General features: G+C 50.2%; 1 protein-coding gene across 1 annotated transcript in view; it reads right to left on the reverse strand.

Moving 5' to 3' along the window:
• The window catches only part of BCAP31 (B cell receptor associated protein 31), an 89,041-nt gene that overhangs the window by 16,804 nt on the left and 45,458 nt on the right, over positions 1-26,779 (reverse strand). Inside the window, exons 5-6 of the mRNA XM_060252495.1 lie at positions 16,508-16,634; positions 1,055-1,155 (exon numbers count right to left, since the gene is read on the reverse strand). Coding sequence (XP_060108478.1) covers positions 1,055-1,155; positions 16,508-16,634 — 228 coding nt within the window. The remainder of the gene's footprint in view (positions 1-1,054; positions 1,156-16,507; positions 16,635-26,779) is intronic.

The raw sequence follows: 26,779 nt of genomic DNA on the forward strand, positions 1-26,779 counted from the left end.
AGCCGCAAGGGAGGCAAACGGATGGGGGGGAGAGGTGGAAAGAAAGCAACTTTAACTGTAAATGCATTCTCCAAGCGGCCAGCTTGGCTTGGCGAAGTGATTTAAAGAGAGAAGCACCTTCTTCAAGCCGGCTGGTGGGAGCTTCAAGAGACACACAATGCGTGTGAAAGAGCCACACGCGGCTCACAAGCCACAGTTTGGGCAACCCTTAAACAACAGAATAAAGTTAAGAGTCCAGTGACATCTGAAAAAAAATCTCACACCTTGAACAAAACTTTGTTAAAGGTGTCACTGGACTCTTAACTTGATTCATAAGAGCTCAGGCATTGCTGCCTCTTTACGATACGGATCTGCAACCCAAGTACTAGATCGGGGTGGCCAAATTTGCTTAAGATAACAGCCACAGAGAATAAATGTCAGATGTCTGAGAGCCTCAAGACATGAACATCAGATGTCTGAGAGCCACAAGGGAGGGAGGGAGAGAGGAAGGGAGGGAGGAAGGGATGAAGGAAGGGAGGGAGAGTGGGAGGGAGGGAGGGATGGAGGGAGGGAGGGAGAGTGGGAGGGAGGGAGGGAGAGAGGAAGGGAGGGAGGAAGGGATGAAGGAAGGGAGGGAGAGTGGGAGGGAGGAAGGGAGGGAGAGTGGGAGGGAGGAAGGGAGAGAGGGAGGGAGGGAGAGAGAGAGGGAGGGAGGGAACGAGGAAGGGAGGGAGGGAGGGAGAGAGGAAGGGATGGAGGAAGGGAGGGAGAGTGGGAGGGAGAGAGGAAGGGAGGGAGGGTGGGAGAAAGGGAGGGAGAGAGGAAAGGAAGGACGGAAAGAGGGAAGGAGGGAGAGAGGAAGGGATGGAGGAAGGGAGGGAGAGGGAGGGAGAGAGGGAGGGAGAGAGGAAGGGAAGGAGGGAGGGAGGGAAGAAAACAGATGGGGGAGGGAAGAGAGCTGAAAAGAAACAACTTTAACTTTAAATGCATTCTCCAAGCTGCCATCTGGCTTGGCTTGGCAAAGTGATTTAAAGAGACAATGTTACATGAGTTTGCCCCCTCCACCACCCGGTACCTGGAGCTTGGAGTGTTCATCCAGCAGCCGGTCGTACTCTTTGGTCAGTCCTTCGGCCTGTTTGCGCATTGCCAGTGCCTCGCTTTCGGCCTTCTCCAAGGCTGGGGGAGGAAGAAGATACGCGCATTAAAGTCCCTCTCCACACATCCCCGGCAGGTTCCATCAGGGGTGTGTGGCCTAATATGCAAAGGAGCTCCTGCTACAAAAATCACCTCTCCAGCAAGTGAGCCAGAGCCAGAAACATGAGCACTTGTTTTTGCATCCACTGAAGTGGCGAGACCCCCCCCCCCCCCCCATCTACACAACAAGCCCGGATTTTACCATTTCTTCCTGGGCCATCAGGGGAACTACCCTGCGGAACTCTCAGTCTATTTCAGGGGTGTCAACGCGTCTGTTACAAGAACTTGTGGGCATTCGATGAAATTGCTGAGCAGTCAGGTTAAAACGGATAAAAGGGTGATTAACATGTGGAATTCACTGCCACAGGAGGAGGTAGCTACAAGCATAGCCAGCTTCAAGAGGGGGTTAGATAAAAATATGGAGCAGGGGTCCATCAGTGGCTATTAGCCACAGTGTGTATGTGTGTGTGTGTGTGTGTGTATATATATATATATATATTTGGCCCCTGTGTGACACAGAGTGTTGGACTGGATGGGCCACTGGCCTGATCCAAAATGGCTTCTCTTATGTTCTTATGTGACACACAATGTTGGACTGGATGGGCCACTGGCCTGATCCAACATGGCTTCTCTTATGTTCTTATGTTAGGAGGGCCAGATGTGACGTAAATAAGACCTTCTTGGGCCAGGCCAGAAACCCTCAACTTCCTTTCAGATTTTAAAGATTTTATTAAATTTTCCGAAAAAAGGAAAAGGGAAATTGGAAATGGAAAGTTGAAATAGAGATAAAAAATACAGATATAGTCCAGTCTGTATGATAGCACATCTTCCAAATAAAATGTCATTAGGGTTATTATTATACATTTAACACCATTTCTTCATAATCTATGTAATATTATACTGACTGTAAGTTATCATTTAAATATCCACCAGCTTCGATCGCAGCTCCACACTGGTGGAACCAACCACTGGATGAAGTGCGGGCCCCGCAGAATCTTGCTCAATTCCGTAGGGCCTGCAAGACTACCCTTTTCCAACTGGCCTTCTCTTAAGGTGGATTTTAGTCTCCTACATATGGCCATCATAAATTACAAGAGGAGAACATCCAGAACATAGCACCTGTAAATGTTAGTTTTTAACTTTGATGGTTTTAATTATATTGTTTTGAAGGTAATTAATGAATTATATTGTACTGATATGTTTTATATTGTAATTATGTATTCGTTATATGCTGTGAGCCGCCCTGAATCTGCTGTGGAAGGGAGGGCGGGATATAAATAAAATATTATTATTATTATTATTATTAAATTGGATTGCCTTTCTACATTTTACTATGCATCTTAAGAGATAAAAGTACAGGTTTGCACCAGAATATCTTGAATGTCTAACCATACATATAATCTTTCCCAGTGACTCCTTGCTTCGTCCTTGGGTTTCCCAGCCAACAACCGAGATAAATGGTTTGCTTCCAGCGTTTCCAAAATTTCCCCTATCAAGTCCTATCTCGTAGGAATTTCGTGAAGTTTCCATTTCCGTGCCGGAAGAATTCCGGCTTGCTGTGTTCATATGAGCTCTGAAACGTCTCATCTCTTTTGTAGAGTCACTAGGATATACGTTCAACAAAATTAGTTCTGGTTTCAAATTGGATCTGTGTCTTCAATATTTTCTGTAGAAGTTCATGCACCATCTTCCAATAGCCTTTCGCCACCTCACAGGTCCACCACATATCATAAAACGACCCCACAACAACCCCCAACACCTCCTTGGCCGTCTCCCATCCAAGGACTAACCAGGACCGAGCCCTGCTTAGCTTCTGAGCAATGCCCCCTCTAAGCTGCAGTCTCATGAGCAAAAATTCTACTTTGTGAGCTACTGGTATTAAAAGTTGGGAGCTACTGGCATTAAAATTGTGAGCTCCTGCATAAATTAGTGTGCTCTGGGGTCCTCCTTCCTGCGCTAAGACAAAAATGTGTGAGCGGGAGGCTAAAAATCTGTGAGCTAGCTCACACTAACTCAGCTTAGAAGACGACGACGACTACAGATTTATACCCGGCCCTTCTCTCTGAATCAGAGACTCAGAGCGGCTCACAATCTCCTGCATCTTCTCCCCCCACAACAGACACCCTGTGAGGTGGGTGGGGCTGAGAGAGCTCTCCCTCAGCAGCTGCCCTTTCGAGGACAACTTCTGCAACAGCTATGGCTGACCCAAGGCCATTCCAGCAGCTGCAAGTGGAGGAGTGGAGAATCAAACCCTGTGAGGTAGGTGGGACGGAGAGAGCTCTGACAGCTGCCCTTTCAAGGACAACTCCTACGAGAGCTATGGCTGACCCAAGGCCATTCCAGCAGCTGCAAGTGGAGGAGTGGGGAATCAAACCCTGTGAGGTAGGTGGGACGGAGAGAGCTCTGACAGCTGCCCTTTCAAGGACAACTCCTACGAGAGCTTTGGCTGACCCAAGGCCATTCCAGCAGCTGCAAGTGGAGGAGCAGGGAATCAAACCCGGTTCTCCCAGATAAGAGTCCACTCACTTCACCACTACACCAAACTGGTTCTCTTAGAGGGAACACTGCTTCTGAGATCTGACGAGATTGGGCTAAGCCAGGGGCACCGAGTTCAAGGCTGGACTAACCAGGAGAGGGGAGATTTAACTCGCAATAAGGATGGCACAGATGGAACCCAAAGGTGAGAATTAAATCAGGGCACACCCCGGCAGCGTCAGCGATAGAGACGGCTGGACTTTGTCTAGGACATCCTGCAATTTGTCCACGGCTCATCGGCTGACCTTGGAGAAGCGATTCTGCCTTATCTGTCTGCAGGGGAAAGTATCAAAACAATTTTTTTTAAAAATGAGAAACCCTCCACATAAACTTCCTGGAAGAAGGGTGTAACAATGCCATAAATCCCTCAACTTCAATGGCCCGGGTTTACAATCTTGTCTGCCTGTTGGGACAGAAATAGATCTCTCTGGGCAGCTCAACATTCCACGCTCCCCCTGGGGAGGTTTGGAAAATTCTCACGGCCTCTCCAGATTTTACAACACAAGTCCGACCAACAGGAGAAGGCAGCCAATATCATAATGCCCCCTGTATCAATCAACGGCGCAGCCTTGTTTGGAGCACTGCGCACAATTCCGGTCACCTCACCTCAAAAAAGATATTACGGCATTGGGGAAAATTGCAGAAAAGGGCAACTAGAATGATTAAAGGGTTGGAACACTTTCCCTATGGAGAAAGATTAAAACGCTTGGGGCTCTTTAGCGTGGAGAAACGTCGACTGAGGGGGTGACATGATAGATCAGGGGTGGCCAACGGTAGCTCTCCAGATGTTTTTTGCCTACAACTCCCATCAGCCCCAGCCATTGGCCATGCTGGCTGGGGCTGATGGGAGTTGTAGGCAAAAAAAACATGTGGAGAGCTACCGTTGGCCACCCTTGTGATAGAGGTTTACAAGATTATGCATGCGATAGAGAAGGTAGAGAAGAAGATATTGGATTTATATCCCGCCCTCCACTCCAAATCTCAAGAGTGGCTCACAATCTCCTTTATCTTCCTCCTCCCACAACAGACACCCTGTGAGGTGGGTGGGGCTGAGAGGACTCTCACAGCAGCTGCCCTTTCAAGGACAACCTCTGCCAGAGCAATGGCTGACCCAAGGCCATTCCAGCAGCTGCAACTGGAGGAGTGGGAAGCCAAACCCGGTTCTCCCAGATAAGAGTCCGCGCACTTAACCACTACACCAAACTGAAAGAAGTCCTTTTCTCCCTTTCTCACAAGACAAGAACTCGTGGGCGCTCGATGAAACTGCCGAGCAGTCGGATTAGAACGGATAAAAGTAAGTCCTCCTTCACCCAAAGGGTGATTGACATGTTGAATTCACTGCCACAGGAGGTGGCGGCGGCTACAAGCATAGACAGCTTCAAGAGGGGATTGAATGGAGCAGAGGTCTATCAGTGGCTATTAGCCACAAGGTACAGATGGAACTCTCTGCATGGGGCAAGTGATGCTCTGTATTCTTGGTGCTTGGGGGGGGGGGCACAGTGGGAGGGCTTCTAGTGCCCTGGCCCCACAGATGGACCTCCTGTTTCCTTCTGCCTCTCTCTTGTGTCCTTTTCTCCATTGGCTGAGGCTCCTCCCTTGGGGAGAAAGAGAAGGCAGATCTTGTTTTTCCAGGCTCTCTCAATCACACAGCAGAGCTACTGAGCCAAGCCTCTCTTCCTTCCCCCTCCTGGTCCCCTGGGGGAAGGAAGGAAAGAGCCAGAGCTTCCTTTGCCCAATTCCCTAGATCCCATGTGAGAGTTACAAAGAAAGTACCTTTAATACCAACAAGTGCTAACGTTTTAAGCATGTTTTAAGGGTTTTGTTTTGTTTTTTAAAAACCCAATATTTAATTGGGTGCTTTTTCTGTATCCTTCATAAAGTTTGTATCTCTGCTACCTAATCTTAAATAGGTATACACACAGCCCGGCTCAACAAAGTCTCATTTATGTCAGATCCGGCCTCCATGAGTTCGACAACCCCGCTCTAGTGTCTTACGCTGCCAGGGGTTAATTTCGAAGGGGATGACAGATGATACATCGGCTTGACTAGAATGAGCTTTGAACCAGGGGATTTCCTAGCTCGCAATTTACACTTCCATGAGCCACCAGTTGTCCGTTAGCATCGCTGTCTTGCTGCTGCCAGAGGCGGGAAATCAAAGACGACTGAGCAGCCCCTCAACCAGTGTGGGAAGCTCAAAGGCAAGTATACAGCCTTCTTGCACCTGTCACGAAGAAGAAGAAAAAAGGAGACGAAGAAGAGAGAAGAAGAAAGAAGAAAAAGAAGAAAGGAGAAGGAGGAAGATTTAGACCCCGCCTTTCCCCCTGAATCAGAGACTCAGAGCGGCTCACAATCTCCTATATCTTCTCCCTCCACAACAGACACCTTGTGAGGTGGGTGGGGCGGAGAGAACTCTCACAGCAGCTGCCCTTTCAAGGACAACTCCTGCAGAGCAGAGGTCCATCAGTGGCTATTAGCCACAGTGTGTATATATGTGTGTGTGTATATATATATATATTTTTGGCCACTGTGTGACACAGAGTGTTGGACTGGAGGGGCCGCTGGCCTGATCCAACATGGTTTCTCTTATGTTCTTATGTCTGGGGCAGGGATGTTCTGTATTCTTGGTGCTTGGGGGGCCAAGAGTGGGAGGACTTCTAGTATTCTGGCCCCACTGATGGACCTCCTGATGGCACCTGGCTTTTTTTGGCCACTGTGTGACACAGAGTGTTGGACTGGATGGCCTGATCCAACATGGCTTCTCTTATGTTCTTATGTCTGGGTCAGTGATGTTCTGTACTCTTGGTGCTTGGAGGGGAGGCACAGTGGGAGGGTTTCTAGTGTCCTGGCCCCACTGGTGGACCTCTTGATGGCACTTGGTTTTTTTGGCCACTGTGTGACACAGAGTGTTGGACTCAAGGATGGGCCATTGGCCTGATCCAACATGGCTTCTCTTATGTTCTTAAGAGCTATGGCTGAGTTAAGGCCATTCCAGCAGGGAATCAAACTCCATTCTCTCAGATAAGAGTCTGCATACTTCACCACTACAACAAACTGGCTCTCCAAGAGTGACAAAGATCCCTTTATTTCCTACAAGCCTGTGCTGGCAGAATTCTCCCGCCTTGAGTTTCATTTGGCTGTTAATTGCAGACAGCTCATGCGCTTCAAAACGGGGAGGGGGAGACTTGCAGCTACCTCCCTGCCAAGGCCTGTCCACCTGGGCAGGTAAGCTGGGAAAAGGTGACTGTGAATTGAAATTTAAAGGAACAAGTATGTCCAGGCCTCGGATTCAGCAGGAGCTCACAGGAGTAAAGCTCCTGAACCTTTCTGAGGGTTCCCCCTCCTTCTCCCCACCTACCTTGTCCATTGAATAGTAGGTGCAGCTGCGTAACAACCCCTGGATGAGCTCCGACATCTATTTTTCTACAAAGCGACCCCTGAGTATGTCTGGAAATACTTGGCCGACCCTATCAACTTCTCTGCGTGTGACAGGCGCTTGGAAGACTCCGAATAATAGAATCATAGAGTTGGAAGGGACCCCTAGGGTCATCTAGTCCAACCCCCTGCACAATGCAGGAAATTCACAAACACCTCCCCCTAAAGGTGTACCTATTTAAGATTAGGTAGTGGAGATATAAATTTTATAAAGAACACAGACAACCACAAGTTTTTTTAAAAAAAAAAACTTAAAACATGCTTAAAACGTTAGCGCTCATTGGTCTTAAAGATGCTTTCTTTATATTTCCTGGGCAAAGGAAGTTCTGGCTTTTTCCTTCCTTCCCAGGGGACTGGGGGAGGGAGGAGCCTCAGCCAATAGGATGAGAGGCTCAGCTCAGTAGCTCTGCTGTGCAATTGAGAGAGCCTAGCAAAGGAAGCTACTCCTCCCCTCCTTCCTCCCCAAGGGAGGAGCCTCAGCCAATAGACAAAACTGAGGTTTTGCTCTGTAGCTCTGCTGGGCAACTGAGCAAGCCTTGCAAAACAAGCTGTTATGCAGGAGGAAGCAAGAGAGATGGAGAAGGAAGCAGATGACAGCCAGTTGCTCGAGCCTGATAAGAGCCCTCAGGGGGCCTGATTTGGCCCCCGGGCCACATGTTTCTGTTTCAAAACCTCCAAGGAAGGAGAGCCCACCACCTCCCGAGGAGGCCTGTCCCACTGAGGAACTGCTCTGTCAGGAAGTTCTTCCTAATGTTGAGCCAGAAACTCTTCAGATTTAATTTCAACCTGGTTCTGTTCCTGCCTGCCTTCCTACCCACGGATAACTGGGAAGGGAGAAAAATAAGGACGGATATACTGGATGGAACGGTGCTGGAAAAGAACGCGGCAGATACCACGGACCACAAAGGACAACCGATCGGGCCTCAATTCTGCCTTGAAGCAAAACGGACCGAACAGAAGCTGCTGTACTTTGGCCGCTCGTCGGAAGGGAGTAAAACCTCATGCCCTGAAAATTTTATTGGACTCTTTAAAAAGTGGCTACTGGGCTCAAAAGCTAACCGGAAAAAGCCAACAATACATGGAAAAGTTGAAGGCAGCAGGAAAAATGGCAAGACCCTGATGTAGCCAATCCTCCAAGAGCTTACAGGGCTCTTTTTACGGGCTACTGGAAGCTCCAGAAGGATTGGCTACATCAGGGGTGTGTGGCCTAGTATGCAAAGGAATTCCGGCTAGAAAAAAGGCCCTGGCTTAATGTCATATTTCAATGCTGACACTTAGCTTTTGCTCTGTTTCTGCATGATTCCAGATTTCTGCCGTCCAAATCCTACTGCAGTTGATTGCATTTGACTTAACAGCACACAATCTTGCCTTGGATCTCAGTGTGATAAATTAAACAGCAGGAGAAGGGGACACTGAAGTAATTTGGGGGTCGTCCATTCCTGCCTGTGTTCCCTTTGCCTCCCCCATTCTCACAGTTTTAATTTTCTCGCTTCTTGGGGAAAGAGGTCTTCTCCCTGTGCCTCTTTTGCTTACAATGGTCCACATACTTTGAAGAAGATGATTATATTGGATTTATACCCTGCCCTCCACTCTGAATCTCAGAGCGGTCACAATCTCCTTTATCTCCCTCCCCCACAATGGTTTTAAAACTGATATAAGTAAATTATGGTTTTATATGTTTTATTGGATTGATTGTATTTTATGATGTTGTAAGCCGCCCTGAGTCCGCTTGCGGAGAGGGCGGGATATAAATTGAAAGTAATAAATAAATAAATAAAACAAGAGACACCCTGTGAGGTGGGTGGGGCTGAGAGCCCTCCCAGAAGCTGCCCTTTCAAGGACAACTCTTGCAAGAGCTACGTCTGACCCAAGGCCATTCCAGCAGCTGCAAGTGGAGGAGGGGTGGGGAATCAAGCCCAGTTCTCCTAGATAAGAGTCTGAGCACTTAACCACTACACCAGGGGTGGCCAAACTTGCTTAATGTAAGAGCCAAACAGAATAAACAGATGTTTGAGAGCCACAAGACACAAACATCAGAGGAAGGGAGGGAGGGAGAGAGGGGGAAAAATAGATAGGGAGGGAGCGGTGGAAAGAAAGCAACTTTAACATTAAATGAATTCTGCAAGCCGCTATCTGGCTTGGCGAAGTGATTTAAAGAGACCTCCAAGCCAGCAAACAGAGTGGTGAGGACTTCAAGAGCCACATAATATGTGTGAAAGAGCCACGTAGCTCCCGAGCCGGTTTGTCCACCCCTGCACTACACCAGACTGGTCATGCTATGAGAACACCAGCCAAATGCATGCCCTCCAGAGTGCAGGTGTGCCATGGGAGGGGGGTGGAATGCTGCTCACACAGAGAGAAGGTGCTCGCGTGATAGGATCTCAGCCTGTGCATGACTTTGTTTCGGACTCCGGCGGGCTCCTTGCCTGCAGGGAGCGTCGCTAGTTCCCAGCAGGTTGTTGGCTGCTGTTAAATCCCCGGGCTGGGGTGGAGGGGAGGGGTAAGGGGTGGGGGACGCATACAGCATACTGAGCCCTGTTTTTCAGAAGCTCCGGTTACATTTTCTTTCTCTCCACCCCTCGGTCTTGGTGCCTTTAAAATAACACGGGCGCAGAAAAAAATAGCGAGCGGCCGCGGTCTCAACCGGTCTGAGCGGCTTCGGTGGGTCTCATTGTGTCTGGAGCTGGCAAGCCAGACAGGCTGACATCAGCCTGAGAGGAATCCTGCACCGGGTTGGGTGGCGGGCCGCCTTCCTGACCTTCTCGCCTCCCGGGGCTCATGTAACGGCTCGTTCCGTCCCACTCCTGTAGCGCAGTGCCCCGGCAGGGGTCCAGTGGTCAAGGCCTGTGCAAACTGTGCGTCTTTCCAGATCGGTCTAGCTGGGCAGGCATGTTGGCTCTGAAGCAGGGGTGACTAAACTGTGGCTCTCAAAATCCGCACTGCCCCATCAGCCACCCTGGAGAAGGCATTTCTTTCTTTAAATGCATTCTCCAATCCAGCTGGTGGCTTGGAGAATGCATTTAAAAGTTGATCTTATTTTATTTATTTATTCCTCGCATTTATATCCCGCCCTCCCCGCCGAAGCAGGCTCAGGGCGGCTAACAACAATCGAACGCCAAACAATAAAACAGTAAGCAAACAATTAAAATTAACCATCGCTACCAATTAACAATTTAGAACAGTTTAAAACAATTTAAAACAAATTTTGGTGCTGGCGTTGGTACCATCACATTCAGCGATGTTGGGCATCTACTTATACTGTAGTTCCAACGAAAGGCAAGTCGAAATAGAGCTGTTTTGCAGGCCTCGCAGAACTGGGCAAGGTCCCGCAAGGCCCTTACGTCTCCTGGGAGTTGGTTCCACCAGTGGGGGGCAGCAATTGAGAAGGCTCTTTCTCTGGTAGCCTTCAGTCTCGCCTCCCTCGGCCTGGGGATTGACAGTAAATTCTGCAATCCAGATCTAAGTACCCTCTGGGGAACATGTGGGGAGAGAGTTAAAGTTGTTTCTTTTCACCTCAACTTCCCTCCCCCATCTATTTTCCTTCCTTCCTTCCAATATCTGACATTCATGTCTTGTGGATCTCAAACATCTGATGTTTATTCTACGTCACGGGGGGCCAAACTGTGGCTCGGGAGCCACATGCAGCTCTTTCACACATATCGTGTGGCTCCCACCACCCCACCAGCTGGCTGGCTTGCAGAAGGCATTTATCACTTTAAATCACTTCTGCAAGGCAAGCCAGCTGGTAGCTTGGAGAATGCATTTACAGTTAAAGCTGCTTTCTTTCTGCCTCTCTGATCTTCCTCTCTCCCCCATCTTTCTTCCTTCCTTCCATCCATCCATCCATCCTTCTTTCCCACCTTGCGGCTCTCAAACATGTGACGTTCCTGTCTTGCGGCTCTCAAACATCTGACGTTCATGTCTTCCGGCTCTCAAACATCTGACGTTCATTCTATGTGGCTCTTACATTAAGCGCATTTGGCTACCCCTGCTCTATGCAGCTTTTGATGTTTAAGCAAGTTCGGGCAGCCCTGGTCTGAAGCAGTAGAAGGAAGTAGGAGCCCTGTAGCGCCTTTAAGACCGACCAAGTTTTATTCAGAATGTCAGCTTTCGTATGCGTGCCTGCTTCACCAGACGATGGAATGGTGTGTACACTGTGCACAGCTACGTATAGCTGGTGGGCAGCGGTTAAGAATGCAAAGTGGTACAGAGTTAGAATCCAATGGGGAAATAGTGAAATCAGCAAATTGAAAGGACGTTTGGTCTGGATAGCATTTGCATGGGAAACCAATGAAACAGTAACAAGTCAGAATGGGAGAATGAAGGTGAGAGTGTCATAAGACAATGAATGCAGTCTATTAATTGCTTTACTGCTTGCAAGTCTGACCAAACGTTCTTTTCCACTATTTTGCCACTGGATTCTGTGTGCCAATTTGCATTCTTAACCACTGCCCGCTAGCTATATGTAGCTCTCCTCACTCCACCCCATTCCATTGTCTGATGAAGTCTGCATGCATACAAAAGCTTACATTCTAAATAAAACTTTGTTGGTCTTAAAAGTGCTATTGGACTCCTACTTTGTTCTATTGCTTCAGACTAACACAGCTGCCCACTTGGATCTATCTACAACCAGGGGTGTCAAACTTGCAGGCTGAGGGCCAAATCAGGCCCCCAGAGGGTTCCTGTCAGGCCCCTGAGCAACTGGCTGTCATCTGCTTCCTTCTCCCTCTTTCTTGCTTCCTTCTTCACAGCTTGCTTTGCTGGTGGCTTGCTCAATTGCACAGGAGCTACAGAGCAAAGCCTTTGTTTTCTCCATTGGCTGAGGCTCCTCCCTTGAGGAGGATGCGGTGGGAGAGAGTTAACCTTGCCAGGTTCTCTCAATCACCCAACAGAGCTACTGAGCCAAGCTTCTCTTCCTTCTATTGGCTGAGACACCTCCCCTTCCCAGTCCCCCGAGGAGGGAAGGAAAGAGCCAGAGCTTCCTTTGCCCAGTTCCCTGGATCCCACAGGAGAGAGACAAAGAAAGCACCTTTTAGACCAATGCGTGCTAAGGTTTTAAGTTTGTTTGTTTTTTAAAAAGTCTTTAATTGTGTTTGTGTGTCCTTTATAAAGTTTGTATCTCTGCTCCCTGGCATTGCATTTTATGACACGCATAGCCTGGCCTGACAAGGTCTCGTTTAGGGAACACTTTCCCTAGGAAGAAAGGTTGAAACGCCTGGGGCTCTTTAGCTTGGAGAAACGTCAACTGCGGGGTGACATGAGAGAGGTTGACAAGATAATGCATGGGATGGAGAAAGTAGAGAAAGAAGTACTTTTCTCCCTTTCTCACAATACAAAAACTCGTGGGCATTCAATGAAATTGCTAAGCAGTCGGGTTAGAACGGATAAAAGGAAGTCCTTCTTCACCCAAAGGGTGATTAACATGTGGAATTCACTGCCACAGAAGGTGCTGGCGGCTACAAGCATAGCCAGCTTCAAGAGGGGATTGGATAAGAATAGCCATCAGTGGCTATTAGCCACAGTGTGCATATATAAGTACATATATATACACACACACACACATTTTTTGGCCACTGTGTGACACAGAGTGTTGGACTGGAGGGGCCACTGGCCTGATTCAACATGGCTTCTCTTATGTTCTTATGTGACACAGAGTGTTGGACTGAATGGGCCATTGGCTTGATCCAGCATAGCTTCTCTTATGTTCTTATGTCAGTTCCGGCCTCGTGAGTCCGATATCCCTGATTTACACGGAATGCACATTAAGCCGCGCGACTAACTTTGTGCCACTTTGCATTCCTAACCGCTGCCCACCAGCTGTATGTAGCTCTGCTCACTGTACCCCCATTCCGTTGTCTGGTGAGGTGTGCCTGCATAGGAAAGCTTACGTTCTGAATAAAACTTAGTTGGTCTTAAAAGTGCTTCGGGACTCCTGCTTTCTTCGCGTGTCTTCCAGCTGGACAAAGCTCTTCTGATGGTTTGGGGGGGGTCTGCCTGGGAATGGGGGTCGAGAGGGCAGCTGTAGGCGGGTTTGGCATTGACTGACGCAAACCAGTTCTGCTGGTCCGGAGTGACCTCTCTCTGTCCAGCGTGTGGATGTTAACCTGCCCGTCAAGCGGCCTTCTGCCTTCCAGCCATCCCATGAAATTAATCATCAACCAAAAGGGAGACTACAACCGTGTAACTGAGAGCCAGTTTGGTGAAGTAGTTAAGTAACAAAAAAAAAAGAAAAGGTAAAGGTAGTCCTCTGTGCAAGCACCAGCCGTTTCCAACTCTGGGGTGACGTCGCATCACAACGTTTTTGCGGCAGACTTTTTAACAGGGTGGTTTGCTATTGCCTTCCCCGGTCATCAATGCTTCTCCCCCCAGCAAGCTGGGTGCTCATTTCACCAACCTCGGAAGGATGGAAGGCTGAGTCAACCTTGAGCTGCCAACCTGAACCCAGCTTCCGTCAGGATCGAACTCAGGTCATGAGCAGAGCTTAGGACTGCAGCTTTACCACTCTGTGCCACGGGGCTCCCTAGTGGTTAAGTGCATGGAATCTTACCAGGGAGAACTGGGTTAGATTCCCCACTCCTCCACTTGCCTTGGGTCAGCTGTAGCTTTCGGAGGAGTTGTCCTTGAAAGAGTAGCTGCTGTAAAAAGCTCTCTCAGCCCCACCTACCTCACAGGGTGTCTGTTGTGGCGGGCGGGCGGGGGGAGGTAGAAGAGATTGTGACTGTTCTGAGACTCTGAGATTCAGAGTATAGGGCGGGATATAAATCCAATATCATCATCTTCTAATTGCAAGGTGTCAGAGGTCTACAAAATGACGCACAGGGTAGAGATGGTAGAGGGAGAAGCCCTTTTCTCCCTTTCTCGCAAGGCAAGAATTCATGGGCACTCAAGGAAATTAAGGAGCAGTAGGTTTAGGACAGATAAAACGAGGTACTTCTTCACCCCGAGAGCAATGAAGATGTGGAATTCACAGTTGCAGGACGGCAGTGGCATCCCAAAGTGTAGACAACTTCAAGAGGGGATTGCATAAACATACGGAGCAGAGGTCCCACAGTGGCTGTTAGCCACAAAGTATAGAGAGAACAATATGTCTGGGGCAGCGACACTCAGGATTGTTGGCGCTTCTCTCAACCCGTTTAAGAACCAGGGTCAGCCCCGGTTACCGCTTGGATGGGAGACCACCAAGGAAGTCCAGGGTTGCTATGCAGAGGCAGGCAAGGGCAAAACCACCTCCGTTTGTCTCTTTTCTGACCTGGATGGCCCAGGCTAGCCCAATCTTATTAGGCCTGGGAAGTTAAGCTGGCTCCTACTCGGATGGGAGACCACCTTGGAAGTCTAGGGTCGTTCTGCAGAGGCAGGCAATGGCAAACCGTCTCTTGTGTTGATCTGGAAGGTCCAGGCTAGCCCACTGTTGTCAGTTCTCAGAAGCTAAGCAGGGTTGGCCTTGGTTAGTGCTTGGATGGGACACCACTGAGAGAGTCCAGGGTTGCTATGCAGAGGCAGGCAGTGGCAAACTACCTCTGGTTGTCTCCACCCTGACCTGGATGGCCCAGGCTAGCCTGATCTCGTCAGACCTCAGAAGGTAAGCTGGGTGAAACCTGGCCGGTACTTGAAGAGGAAACCACCACAGACGCCCAGGGTTACTACACAGAGGCAGGCAACGGCAAACCACCTCTGTTCATCTCTTGACCTGGATGGCTCAGGCTCGCCTGATCTCGTCACATCTCGGAAGCTAACCAGGGTGAGCCCTGGCTAGTACTTGAAGGGGAAACCAACAAGGAAGTCCAGGGTTGCTACGCAGAGGCAGGCAGTGGCAAACTACCTCTGTTCGTCTCCGCCCTGACCTGGATGGCCCAGCTTAGCCCGATCTCGTCAGCTCTCAGGGAGCTAAGCAGGGTCCACCCCAGTTTGCGCTTGGATGGAAGATCAGGGTTGCTACGCAGAGGCAGGCGATGGCAAACCACCTCTGTAAGTCTCTTGGCTTGAAACCCCAGCCAGGTCACCGTAACTCAGCGACGACTTGATGGCGTTTCCCACCCCCCACCAACTCATTCAGAAGCTGAACATTTCAGCTCAGCTGTTCCTCTTTGCGCAGGGCGAGAGAGGCCCGCTACAGAACCATGGCGAAGTATTTACAAACCCGCGCTTCGGGGCTGGCCCGCCTCTTCCCCCAAACCTGCAGCCAAGTGGATTATTTTAAGCGATGAGGCAAAAGGGAGGGACGGGGCATTTAAAAAATGGTACATCGGGAAGGCCACAGATGTACAGTCCTGGGGCTATTAATAGATACTGTATTCTCTCCCACTCGCTTCCAGACAGCACCCGTGTCAACGGGGGGGGGGGGGGGGGGGGAGAACATGTAAAGCAGGGGTGTCAAACTCATTTGTTACAAGGGCCGGATTTGACATAAATGAGACGTTGTCGGGCCGGGCCTTGTGTGTCATAAAATGTAATGCCAGGTAGTAGAGATACAAGCTTTATAAAGGCTACAAACATGAGGATTTTTTAAAAGCTTAGAATAAAACACGCTTAAAACATTAGTACTCGGTCTTAAAGGTGCTTTCTTTACGTCTCTCTCGTGCAATCTAGGGAACTGGGCAAGGAAGCTCTGGTTCTTTCCGTCCTTCCCCAGAGGATGAGAAGGAGCCTCAGCCAATTGAAGGGAGAGAGGCTTGGTTCGGTAACTCTGCTGTGCGATTGAGAGAGCCTGGCAAAGCAAGCTGTAACTCCCTCCCTTCCCCGCCAAGGGAAGAGTCTCAGAAAACAAGAGGCTTTGCTCTTTAGCTCCTGTGCAATTGAGCAAGCCTGGTGCTTTCTTTGTGTCTCTCTCATGCAATCTAGGGAACTGGGCAAGGAAGCTCAGGTTCTTTCCTTCCTTCCCCAGAGGATGAGAAGGAGCATCAGCCAATTGAAGGAAGAGAGGCTTGGTTTGGTAACTCTGCTGTGCGACTGAGAGCCTGGCAAAGCTATAGCTCCCTCCCTTCCCCACCAAGGAAGGAGCCTTAGAAAACTAGAGGCTTTGCTCTGTAGCTCCTGTGCGATTGAGCAAGCCTGGCAAAGCAAGCTGTGATGCAGAAGGAAGCAGATGACAGCCATTTGCTTGGGGGTCTGATAGGAGCCCTCCGGAGGCCTGATTTGGTCCCTGGGTCACGTGTTTGACACCTCTGATAAGCAATTTATTTTCTTCTCATGCAAGTTGCAAAGTGGGAAGGAGGCAGTTTCTACCAGGTAGATGAACCCAGGTGGGTAGGCCACACTGGTTTCATTAGAAAGGAAACCGCATTCCCTGCCCCAATCGGGGCACAGTTTCAGTCTGAAGCCTCCAAGGAAACCCCCACCAAACATGACGACGGCCTCCATAGAGCCTCACCTCTCTTTGAGGAAGCCAGTTCGTCCTTCAGTTTCTTGACCTCCGCCTCCAGGGCTTTGTTCTCTTCCAGAACCCCGGTGCCTTTCGCATTCAGATCTCCAGCATCGATCCCTGCCAGCTTCAGCTCCTGTTTTTTTAAGAAGGGGCGGGAGAAAAAGGAGGAAGGTGAGTTAGGGAGTGGAAGTGAAGGGTAGGGGCAGTACTACAAAGAAATTGCATTTACATTCCGCCCTCCACCCTGAATCTCAGAGTAGCTCACAATCGCCTTTATTTTCCTCCCCCACAACAGGCACCCTGTGACGTAGGTGGGGCTGAGAGGGCTCTCACAGCAGCTGCCCTTTCAAGGACGACTCCTGCCAGAGCTGTGGCTGACCTAAGGCCATTCCAGCAGCTGCAAGGGGAGGAGTGGGGAATAAAACCCGGTTCTCCCAGATAAGAGTACGGACACTTAACCACTACACCAAACTGACTCTCAAAGCCAGAAGCACGTCCGTCTCCCACAAAGCATATTCTAAGCTCCCCAAAATGGATGGAATACAGTGTCACGAGAAAGCAGTCATTTTTGGCAAAACAGACTTAACATAAGAACACCAGAAGAGCCCTGCAGGTCAGACCTGTGGTCACACATAGTCCTGTACCCCATCTCACATGGTGGCCAGCCAGTTCCTCTGGAGGGCCAACAACAGGGCAGAGAGGCTGAGGTCTTTGTAAGAACATCAGAAGAGCCCTGCTGGATCAGACCAGGGGTCCATCTAGTCCTGTATCCCATCTCACACGGTGGCCAGCTAGTTCCTCTGGAGGGCCAACAACAGGGCAGAGAGGCTGAGGTCTTTGTAAGAACATCAGAAGAGCCCTGCTGGATCAGACCAGGGGTCCATCTAGTCCTGTATCCCATCTCACACGGTGGCCAGCTAGTTCCTCTGGAGGGCCAACAACAGGGCAGAGAGGCTGAGGTCTTTGTAAGAACATCAGAAGAGCCCTGCTGGATCAGACCAGGGGTCCATCTAGTCCTGTATCCCATCTCACACGGTGGCCAGCTAGTTCCTCTGGAGGGCCAACAACAGGGCAGAGAGGCTGAGGTCTTTGTAAGAACATCAGAAGAGCCCTGCTGGATCAGACCAGGGGTCCATCTAGTCCTGTATCCCATCTCACACGGTGGCCAGCTAGTTCCTCTGGAGGGCCAACAACAGGGCAGAGAGGCTGAGGTCTTTGTAAGAACATCAGAAGAGCCCTGCTGGATCAGACCAGGGGTCCATCTAGTCCTGTATCCCATCTCACACGGTGGCCAGCTAGTTCCTCTGGAGGGCCAACAACAGGGCAGAGAGGCTGAGGTCTTTGTAAGAACATCAGAAGAGCCCTGCTGGATCAGACCAGGGGTCCATCTAGTCCTGTATCCCATCTCACACGGTGGCCAGCTAGTTCCTCTGGAGGGCCAACAACAGGGCAGAGAGGCTGAGGTCTTTGTAAGAACATCAGAAGAGCCCTGCTGGATCAGACCAGGGGTCCATCTAGTCCTGTATCCCATCTCACACGGTGGCCAGCTAGTTCCTCTGGAGGGACAACAACAGGGCAGCAGAGAGGCCAAGGCCTTCATAAGAACATCAGAAGAGCCCTGTTAGAGCAGACCAGTGGTCCATCCAGTCCAGCCTCCTGTCTCACACACTGGCCAACCAGTACCTCCTCAGGGCAAACAATTGGTCAGAGAGGCTGATGTTGCCTCCTGGCTCTGGGATTCAAAGGCTTAGTGCCTCTTAGTGTGGGGGTTCACCCCAGCCACCACTGATAGACCTTCTCCTCCACCAGTATGTGTCAGATCCCTTTTTAAAGGGCCACTGCTACATCCTCCGGTAGCAAATGCAACAAGTCCAATCACACTCTTTGAAATGCGCTACTTCTTTTTGTGCATCCTGAACCTACTGCCCATCAGCTTCACAGAATGCCCTCAACTTCTAGTATTTTGGGAGGAGAGAAAGTTCTCTTTGTCCAACTCTCTCCACCCCATGAGTCATTTTATGACGCGGGTACCCCCCAGAATTTCTGCCGCGGAAGTCACGACTCCTACAGCCTCAGCCCCCCCAGTTTCCGAAAGACTTTCTCTCCCCACCCCTTTCTCCTGTCCCAATTCACTCCACGCAAAGTTCATCATCACAACCCAGCCCTAGATCTTTGATGCAGCTAAAGCGGACAAAACTACCACGGAGAAAGTGACGAGCCCAGGAAACTGTTTTGAGAGGAGACAGAGAGGTCTTTGAAAACAGAATTCACATATTTTAGGTCAGTCGACCGAGTTTACGGCTTCACTCCAGCCGTAAACTGGAGAGCCAGTTTGGTGTAGTGGTTAAGTGTGCGGACTCTTATCTAGGAGAACTGGGGTTTGATTCCCCACTCCTCCGCTTGCACCTGCTGGAATGGGCTTGGGTCAGCCATAGCTCTGGCAGAGGTTGTCCTTGAAAGGGCAGCTGCTGTGAGAGCCCTCTCCAGCCCCACCCACCTCACAGGGTGTCTGTTGTGGGGGAGGAGGGAAAGGAGATTGTAGGCCGCTCTGAGACTCTGAGATTCGGAGTGGAGGGCGGGATATAAATCCAGTATCATCATCATCATCTTCCCAAACCTGGCAAACTCTTGGGTCACATCCAATCCACAACGACAGGCCCTTTGCTATACCACCCTTGTCTCTTTTAGCTGTAGCTACACATCACTGGATACTGTGCAGCAGCAGGGCTTTTTCTGTAGCGGGAACTCCTTTGCATATTAGGCCCCACCCCCTGATGTAGCCAATCCTCCAAGAGCTTACAGGGCTCTTAGCACAGGGTCTACTGTAAGCTGCAGGAGGATTGGCTACATCAGGGGGTAGGGCCTAATATGCAAAGGAGCTGCTGCTACAAAAAAAAGCCCTGGATGCTTGAGAACCGGAAGGGAGGGAGGGAGAAAAAGAGAGGGGGGGGGAGTTAAGTGCGTGGACTCCAATCTGGGAGAACCGGGTTTGATTCCCCACTCCTCCACTCACAGCTGCTGGAATGGCCTTGGGTCAGTCATGGCTCTCGTAGGAGTTGTCCTTGAAAGGGCAGCTTCTGGGAGAGCTCTCTCAGCCCCACCCACCTCACAGGGAGTCTGTTGTTGTGGGGGGAGAAAGGTAAAGGAGACTGTGACCGGTCTGAGACTCTGAGATTCAGAGTATAGGAATACAAATCCAATATCTTCTTCTCCCCCGCCCCCCTTCAGTCACTGAAGGCAGTCCAAGGGGGGGAAAGGCAGCTAGACTTTAGCATGCCCCTAGGTTGGGGGTGGGGAGAATTTTAGCCCACCGTTCTGCTTCTGAAGCATCCTGCTGGCAAGGCCAGTTTTTAGCATGCATAGCCCTAACTTGGCTCAAATCTCCAGAGAGCTTCATGCCACGTTATCTTAGCAATCCGGAGAGCAGTTCCATACAGCCGGCCGGTATGACCTTCACGAGGGGTGGGGGAAGAGAAACTGAAGATGTTGTGGCTTTTCTCAGGCCACCCAAAGAGCCTACAAGCCGGAGCAAGATTCGAACCACAGCATTCCTATCTCAAAAGACGCCCAGGGAGAATGAGATTTACGCAAGAAATCCGACCTGGAGACTTGCGATCCACCTTTTATAAGCCATTTCTGGCCGCCACACTGCGATGGTGCTGCTTACCCAACATTCAGACGAGCCCCCCAACCTATTCCAGCTGTATGGCGAGATGATCATTTGACAGCAATGCTGGTTCAGTGAATTAGGCAGATCTTGAGAAGGGGGAAGAAGAGGAAGGGTCGCACCCGTGCTTAGTTCTCCTGGCCCTTTCATACACATCCAGGGAAGAGCTGATCACCGCTTTGGGGCCAGGGATCCTGGAAGGGTTTTTGCCATCTTCTGGGCATGAGGGTCACTGGAGATGCATGTGGGTGGGGAAGGTATTTGCGAAGCTCCTGCGGTTTGGTGTAATGGTTAGGTGCACAGACTCTTATCCGGGAGAAACGGGTTTGATTCCCCGCTCCTCCGCTTGCACCTGCTGGAATGGCCTTGGGTTAGCCATAGCTCTGGCAGAGCTGTCCTTGAAAGGGCAGCTTCTGGGAGAGCTCTCTCAGCCCCACCCACCTCACAGGGTTTGATTCCCCACTCCTCCGCTTGCACCTGCTGGAATGGCCTTGGGTTAGCCAGAGCTCTCCAGTTGGCCTTGAAAAGGCAGCTGCTAGGAGAGCCCTCTCAGCCCCACCCACCTCACAGGGTGTCTGTTGTGGAGGGAGAAGAAAAAGGAGATTGTGAGTCACTCTGAGTCTCTGATTCAGAGAGAAGGGCAGGGTATATATCTGCAATTCTTCTTCTTCTTGGGTGCATGGACTCTTATCCGGGAGAACCGGGTTTGATTCCCCACTCCTCCATTTGCACCTACTAGAATGCCCTTGGGTCAGCCATAGCTCTGGCAGAGGTTGTCCTTGAAAAGGCAGCTGCTGTGGGAGCCCTCTCCAGCCCCACCCACCTCACAGGGTGTCTGTTGTGGGGGAGGAAGGGAAAGGAGATTGTGAGCCGCTCTGAGACTCTGAGGTTCCGAGTATAGGGTGGGATATAAATCCAATATCTTCATCTTCTTCTGCATTGCGCAGGGGTTTGGACTAGATCAAAGCCGTTGAACTCCTTTGTTACGAGGGCCGGCTCTGACATAAATGAGACCTTGCTGGGCTGAGCCACACGCGTCATAAAATGTAATGCCAGGTAGTGAAGAGATAAACTTTATAAACCAGGGGTGGCCAATGGTAGCTCTCCAGATGTTTTTTGCCTACAACTCCCATCAGCCCCAGCCACTGGCCATGCTGGCTGGGGATGATGGGAGAGTAGGCAAAAAAACATCTGGAGAGTTACCGTTGGCCACCCGTTATAAAGGACACAGACAAACATAATTAATGATATATATATATTTTAATGTAAACACCAAGTATTAGCAATCTTGTAATATTGTGGTCAGTATCAAAGCAAGCTCTCCCTCTCCCCCACTTGCTCTCTAAGAGAGGCCCCTCAGCCAATGGGGAAAACAGAGGCTTTGCTCTGCAGCTTCTGTTCAATTGAGAAATCCTGGCAAAGCAAGCTGTGACGCAGAAAGAAGCAAGAGAGAGGGAGACAAAAGCAGACTTGCTTGCGGGACTGATAGGAGCCCTCCAGGGGCCTGATCCATCCCCCAGGCCATAGGTTTGACACCCCTGGACTAGATAACCCTGGAGGTCCCTTCCAACTCTATATTCTATTATTCGGTATCATCCCACAAGTAATTATCCCTTTATTCAAGTGTAAATCTGGTTCATGCACTCCCCGCTCCCTTAGGCAGCATTCAGTTAACACTACTTTGCTATGGTGTGTGAATGCAAGTAACCAGGACTTTTTTTGTAGCAGGAACTCCTTTGCATATTAGGCCACACACCCTGCTGTCTGGGTGGAATTCTAGCAGCAGCTCCTTTGCATATTAGGCCACGCCCCCCTGATGTAGCCTATCCTCCAAGAGCTTACAGGGCCTACTGTGAGCTCCAGGAGGATTGGCTACAACAGGGGCGTGTGGCCTACTAGGCAAAGAAGTTCCTGCTACAAAAAAAGCCCTGGCTGAAGGTGTCCGTGTTCGGTCTTCGCGCAAAGGCAGAAAATGCACATGCCTCTCAGCTGGCCAGCTTTGTGCCAATCGTGAACGAAGCCGAGTTCGCTACCAATATTCAACTGATCCTAAAACCCCCGGGGGGGTGGGTGGGCAGGATTCTCAGCAAGGCTGAGCTTTGGTGCATCTTTGGTACCCCAACTGCATACTAAACAATGCCCTCCCACCCCAGAAGGGCCAGTATTCAAAAGAACCTCCGGACTGTGGCCAGTGAGAGTTTGGGAGACAGCCAGCACTCCCGTTATCCTCAGGTGAATTGAGAGAGGGAGGGAGGGAGTAAAATATAGATGGGGAGGGAGAAAGGAGGGTGAGGTGGAAAGAAAGCAACTTTAACTTTAAATGCATTCTTAGGGAGGGAAGGAAAAATATAGATGGGGAGGGAGAAAGGAGGGTGAGGTGGAAAGAAAGCAACTTTAACTTTAAATGCATTCTTAGGGAGGGAGGGAAAATATAGATGGGGAGGGAGAAAGGAGGGTGAGGTGGAAAGAAAGCAACTTTAACTTTAAATGCATTCTTAGGGAGGGAGGGAGAAAAATATAGATGGGGATGGAGAAAGGAGGGTGAGGTGGAAAGAAAGCAACTTTAACTTTAAATGCATTCTTAGGGAGGGAGGGAGAAAAATATAGATGGGGAGGGAGAAAGGATGGTGAGGTGGAAAGAAAGCAACTTTAACTTTAAATGCATTCTCCAAATCTCAGCTGTTGAGTGCCCTGCATTCATTCCCTGATGTTGTTGAACAAGGAAAAATTTCATTTTTCTTATTTACAACCACCTCTGCAACCATATCTCAGATCAGGGGTGTGCTTAATATGAGAGCCACAGTCAGATGTTTGATAGCCACAAGGCCTGAATGTCAGATATTTGAGGGAGGGAGGGAAGAAGGAGAGAGACAGAGATCTGTCATTGGATCTTAAATCTGTACCATCTTACATTCTGAGCCATTGCCTACCAGCTAAGTGCGGCTCTGCTCACTGTGCCGGATTCCTCATCTGATGAAGCGTGCTTAGAGCGCATGAAAGCTTACGTTCTAAATAAAACTAAGTTGGTCTTAAAGGTGCAATCGACTCATATTTTGTTCTAATACTTCAGACCAACACGGCTGCCTGCTTGAATCTAGTCTCAAGATTCGTCGCAGAGCCCAGAGTTCCCACCCGGCTGGCTCCAAGGCTTTTTACCCAACACATTTCACGGAGGGCGGCTTTCCTTGGAGGAAAGGCTCTGTGGCCCGCCTCCTTCCCTCTGGCTGCTGCAGCAGCCGGGAATCTCCAGAGGGAGAGGTGGAGGCCCCAGAAGAGGAAAAACTCCCTTCCAGCTCTTCCAAGAACCAGACACAGGCCGCTTCTGCGCACTTTGAATCCACCTCAGTGGTCGTCTGAAGTGGATTCTGCCATTGCACGCAGTAAAATCCAGCTGCAAAGTGCACAGGAAGGGTCAAAACCAGCAGCAACTAGATCTGCCTTGAAATTCCCCCCTCCTTCTTGCGTTTTTCTATTCTCTTCCAAAAAGGTAGCTGTAAACAGGCGGCACTCTCTCCTGCGCCGTTCGGAAGGGCCAAGGAGGTCTGCCAACAGGGAGTTCTGATTAAATGGCACTCCAGGAAAATTACGCCCTCCCCCCCACTCTGATGGGGAGAAGCAACCAGCCCCTCTGCGGCAGCCCTCTGCTGCCCCCTTGAGGCAGCCTCACACAGCGCTCCTGCTGGCAGTCTTGAATCCAGGGTTCCTGGCCCAGGCCTGGCTGGAAATTCTCTACACCGGGGTGGCCAAACTGTGGCTCTTTCACACATCTTGTGTGGCTCCCATAGCCCTCACTGCCCCATCAGCTGGCTTCTCCAAGCCAAGCCAGTCAGGGGTTTGGAGAATGCATTTCAAGTTGCTTTCTCTCCACCTCTCTCACCCTCCTCTCTCCCCATCTATTTGCCTTCCTTCCTTCCTTCCCTCCCTCCCCTCCTCTCAACATGACATTAATGTCTTGCGGCTCTCAAACATCTGATGTTTACTCTGTGTGGATCTTACGTTAAGTTTGGCCACCCTTGTTCTACACCAAGAGATCCTGCTCAACCTACCGTTCCTCTGAACCTGCTCAACCTGCCTTTGCTCTGAACCTGCTCAACCTGCCTTTCCTCTGAACCTGCTCAACCTACTCAATCTACCTTTCCTCTGAGCCTGCTCAACCTACTTTTGCTCTGCTCGGGCATCCTTTCTCCCCAACGGAGACTCCCAAACTCCTCTCCTCCCTGCTACCTTCACAACAACCTTGTGAGGTAGGTTGGACTGAGAGCATTCAACTGGCCCAAGCTCACCCAGCGAGCTTCCATGGGAGAGGTAGGGATTCAAACCAGGTTCTCCCAGAGTAGTCTACTCTGACTACTACACCACCCCACCATTTCTTTTTAAGGTTTACTTTCAGGTGGGCCGGTCTGCAGGCAGGACCAGCGCGTGGGGTTCTGTCGCCTAAGGCAGAACCCTGACGTGTACCCACCTCCCTCCCACAGGGGAAAATTTTAGAGCATGTGCGCAGCATGATGACATCACCCAGAGGTGCTGTTGTTTCTGGGCGCTGAGGGGCGGGCAAGTTCCTCCAACCCTTCAGCGCGCCCAGAAACGACGAGCGCCGTTTTCAGGCTTTGGCGTTCTCCGAGTTCAGAGCAGCTCAGAGTTCGGAAAAAGCAGAAGCCTGGAAGTGCCATTGTTGCTGGGTGCTAAAGGAGAGTTCCTCCAACCCCTCAGCATCCAGTGGGAGGCTCAGGGGTGGCGCGAGTGGGGAATTACTTGGTCGCCTACTTCCAGGCGCCGGCCCTGTCTGCAGGAGAAGAGTGCAACAAGATAATGGAGTGCAACAAGATAATGAGGGGGGATTGGGAAGGCTGAAGGGTCTGGGACTTCTCCATTTAGAAAAGGGACAACTAATGGTGTGGGGGGTGCGGATGACATGAGGGAAATTTATAAAATTATGTATGGGATGGAGAGATCTGACAAAGAGAACTTTCTCTCTCCCCTGCAAAAGACTAGAATTCGAGCTAGTTCATAAATCCGTTTGCTCTGGAGTCATTTTTTCCCTGAGACAAAAATACACGAGCCAGAGGTTCAAAAACTGTGAGCCAACTCACGCTAACTCAGCTTGGAGCGGCGCTTCCCAATTGCAGGGTTGGGACCCAGCACCGGGCCATGCAGGGTTCGACGCCGGGCTCCGGGGCCTCCCGTCCCCTGGCTGCCCCCACTCACCCCGCAGCGTCACCCCTCCCCCCACCTCCTGCTCCCTCCCTTCTCCACCGCTGGTAAATCTGGCTTTGTAAAGCTCCCCCCCCCCGGGCGAGGAAAACAGCGCTGAGCTAACTGGGGCAGGCCGCCGGCACTTCGAAGGGACTGCGCCTGGAACGGGTGCGCGGCTAATCCCTCCCCCACACTTCCTGGATGGGAAGGAAGTGTGGGCGAGGGATTAGCCACGTGCTCGTTCCAGGCGCGGTCCCTTCGAAGTGCCGGCGGCCTGCCCCAGCGCTGAGTTAGCTCAGTGCCGTTCTCCTCGCCGAGGTGGTCAGTGGGGGCGGGGGGGGGCAGGGGAGCTTTACAAAGCCAGAAATTTACCAGGGGTGTAGAAGGGAGGGAGAAGGAGGCGCTTGTGCAGTGAGAGTAAGCAGTTTTAAAGATGAGTTGCTTCCATCCCGTTTTTTTCTGTTTTTCTTTTCTTTTCCTTTCTTTTCTCTTTCATTCTTCCTTTTGTCCCTTTCTTTCACTGCTTCCCTCCCTTTTCCTTCCTATTTCTTTTCTCTTTCTTTTCTCCTCTATTTGTTTCCAACTCTTTTCCCCTCCCTCCCTCTTTCTTTCTTTCTCTCTTTCTGTCAGTCTTTTCCCATCTTCTCACTCTCTGTCACTCTTTTCTTCTTCCTTCCTTCTAATTGCTAATCTGAGTAGACCTGGGGGGAAGATGCCCTGCCATTTCATGTTTTCTCAAAACTACCATTTCATGTCTCTCTTTCTTTCTCTCTCTCTCTCTTTCTTTCTCGTCAGAATTTTTCCCTGTCTCTCTCTCTCTCTTCCTTCCTTGCCATTGCTAATCTGAGTAGACCTTGGGGTGGGGGGGGGGAGAAGCTTGAAATGCCCTATTTCATGTTTTCCCAGGATGAGAGCATGTTATATTTTTAGCTTTCTGCTGTGTGATCCTTGTGCTTTTTCTTGATTTTTTATTTTTAAAATTGCATTGCAAAATGCCACCATTATCCTACCTTTCCTAAACAAAATAGTACAAAAGTTTTAGGCTTGTTTGTACATCATTTCCTGTCTCCCAGCTCCACCCCCAAAGTCTCCCGGCTCCACCCCCAAATTTTAGTGGGCCACGAAGGAGAAGTGTAAAAATAACCAGACCACAGGGAAAAAGTTTGGGAAAGAAGAAGAAGAAGAAGATGATATTGGATTTATATCCTGCCCTCCACTCCGAAGAGTCTCAGAGCGGCTCACAATCTCCTTTCCCTTCCTCCCCCACAACAGACACCCTGTGAGGTAGATGAAGATATTGGATTTATATCCCGCCCTCCACTCCGAAGAGTCTCAGAGCGGCTCACAATCTCCTTCCCCTTCCTCCCCCTCAACAGACACCCTGTGAGGTAGATGAAGATATTGAATTTATATCCCGC

This window comes from Heteronotia binoei, chromosome 13, assembly GCF_032191835.1.
Source record: "Heteronotia binoei isolate CCM8104 ecotype False Entrance Well chromosome 13, APGP_CSIRO_Hbin_v1, whole genome shotgun sequence".
In the NCBI taxonomy this organism is placed as follows: domain Eukaryota; kingdom Metazoa; phylum Chordata; class Lepidosauria; order Squamata; family Gekkonidae; genus Heteronotia; species Heteronotia binoei.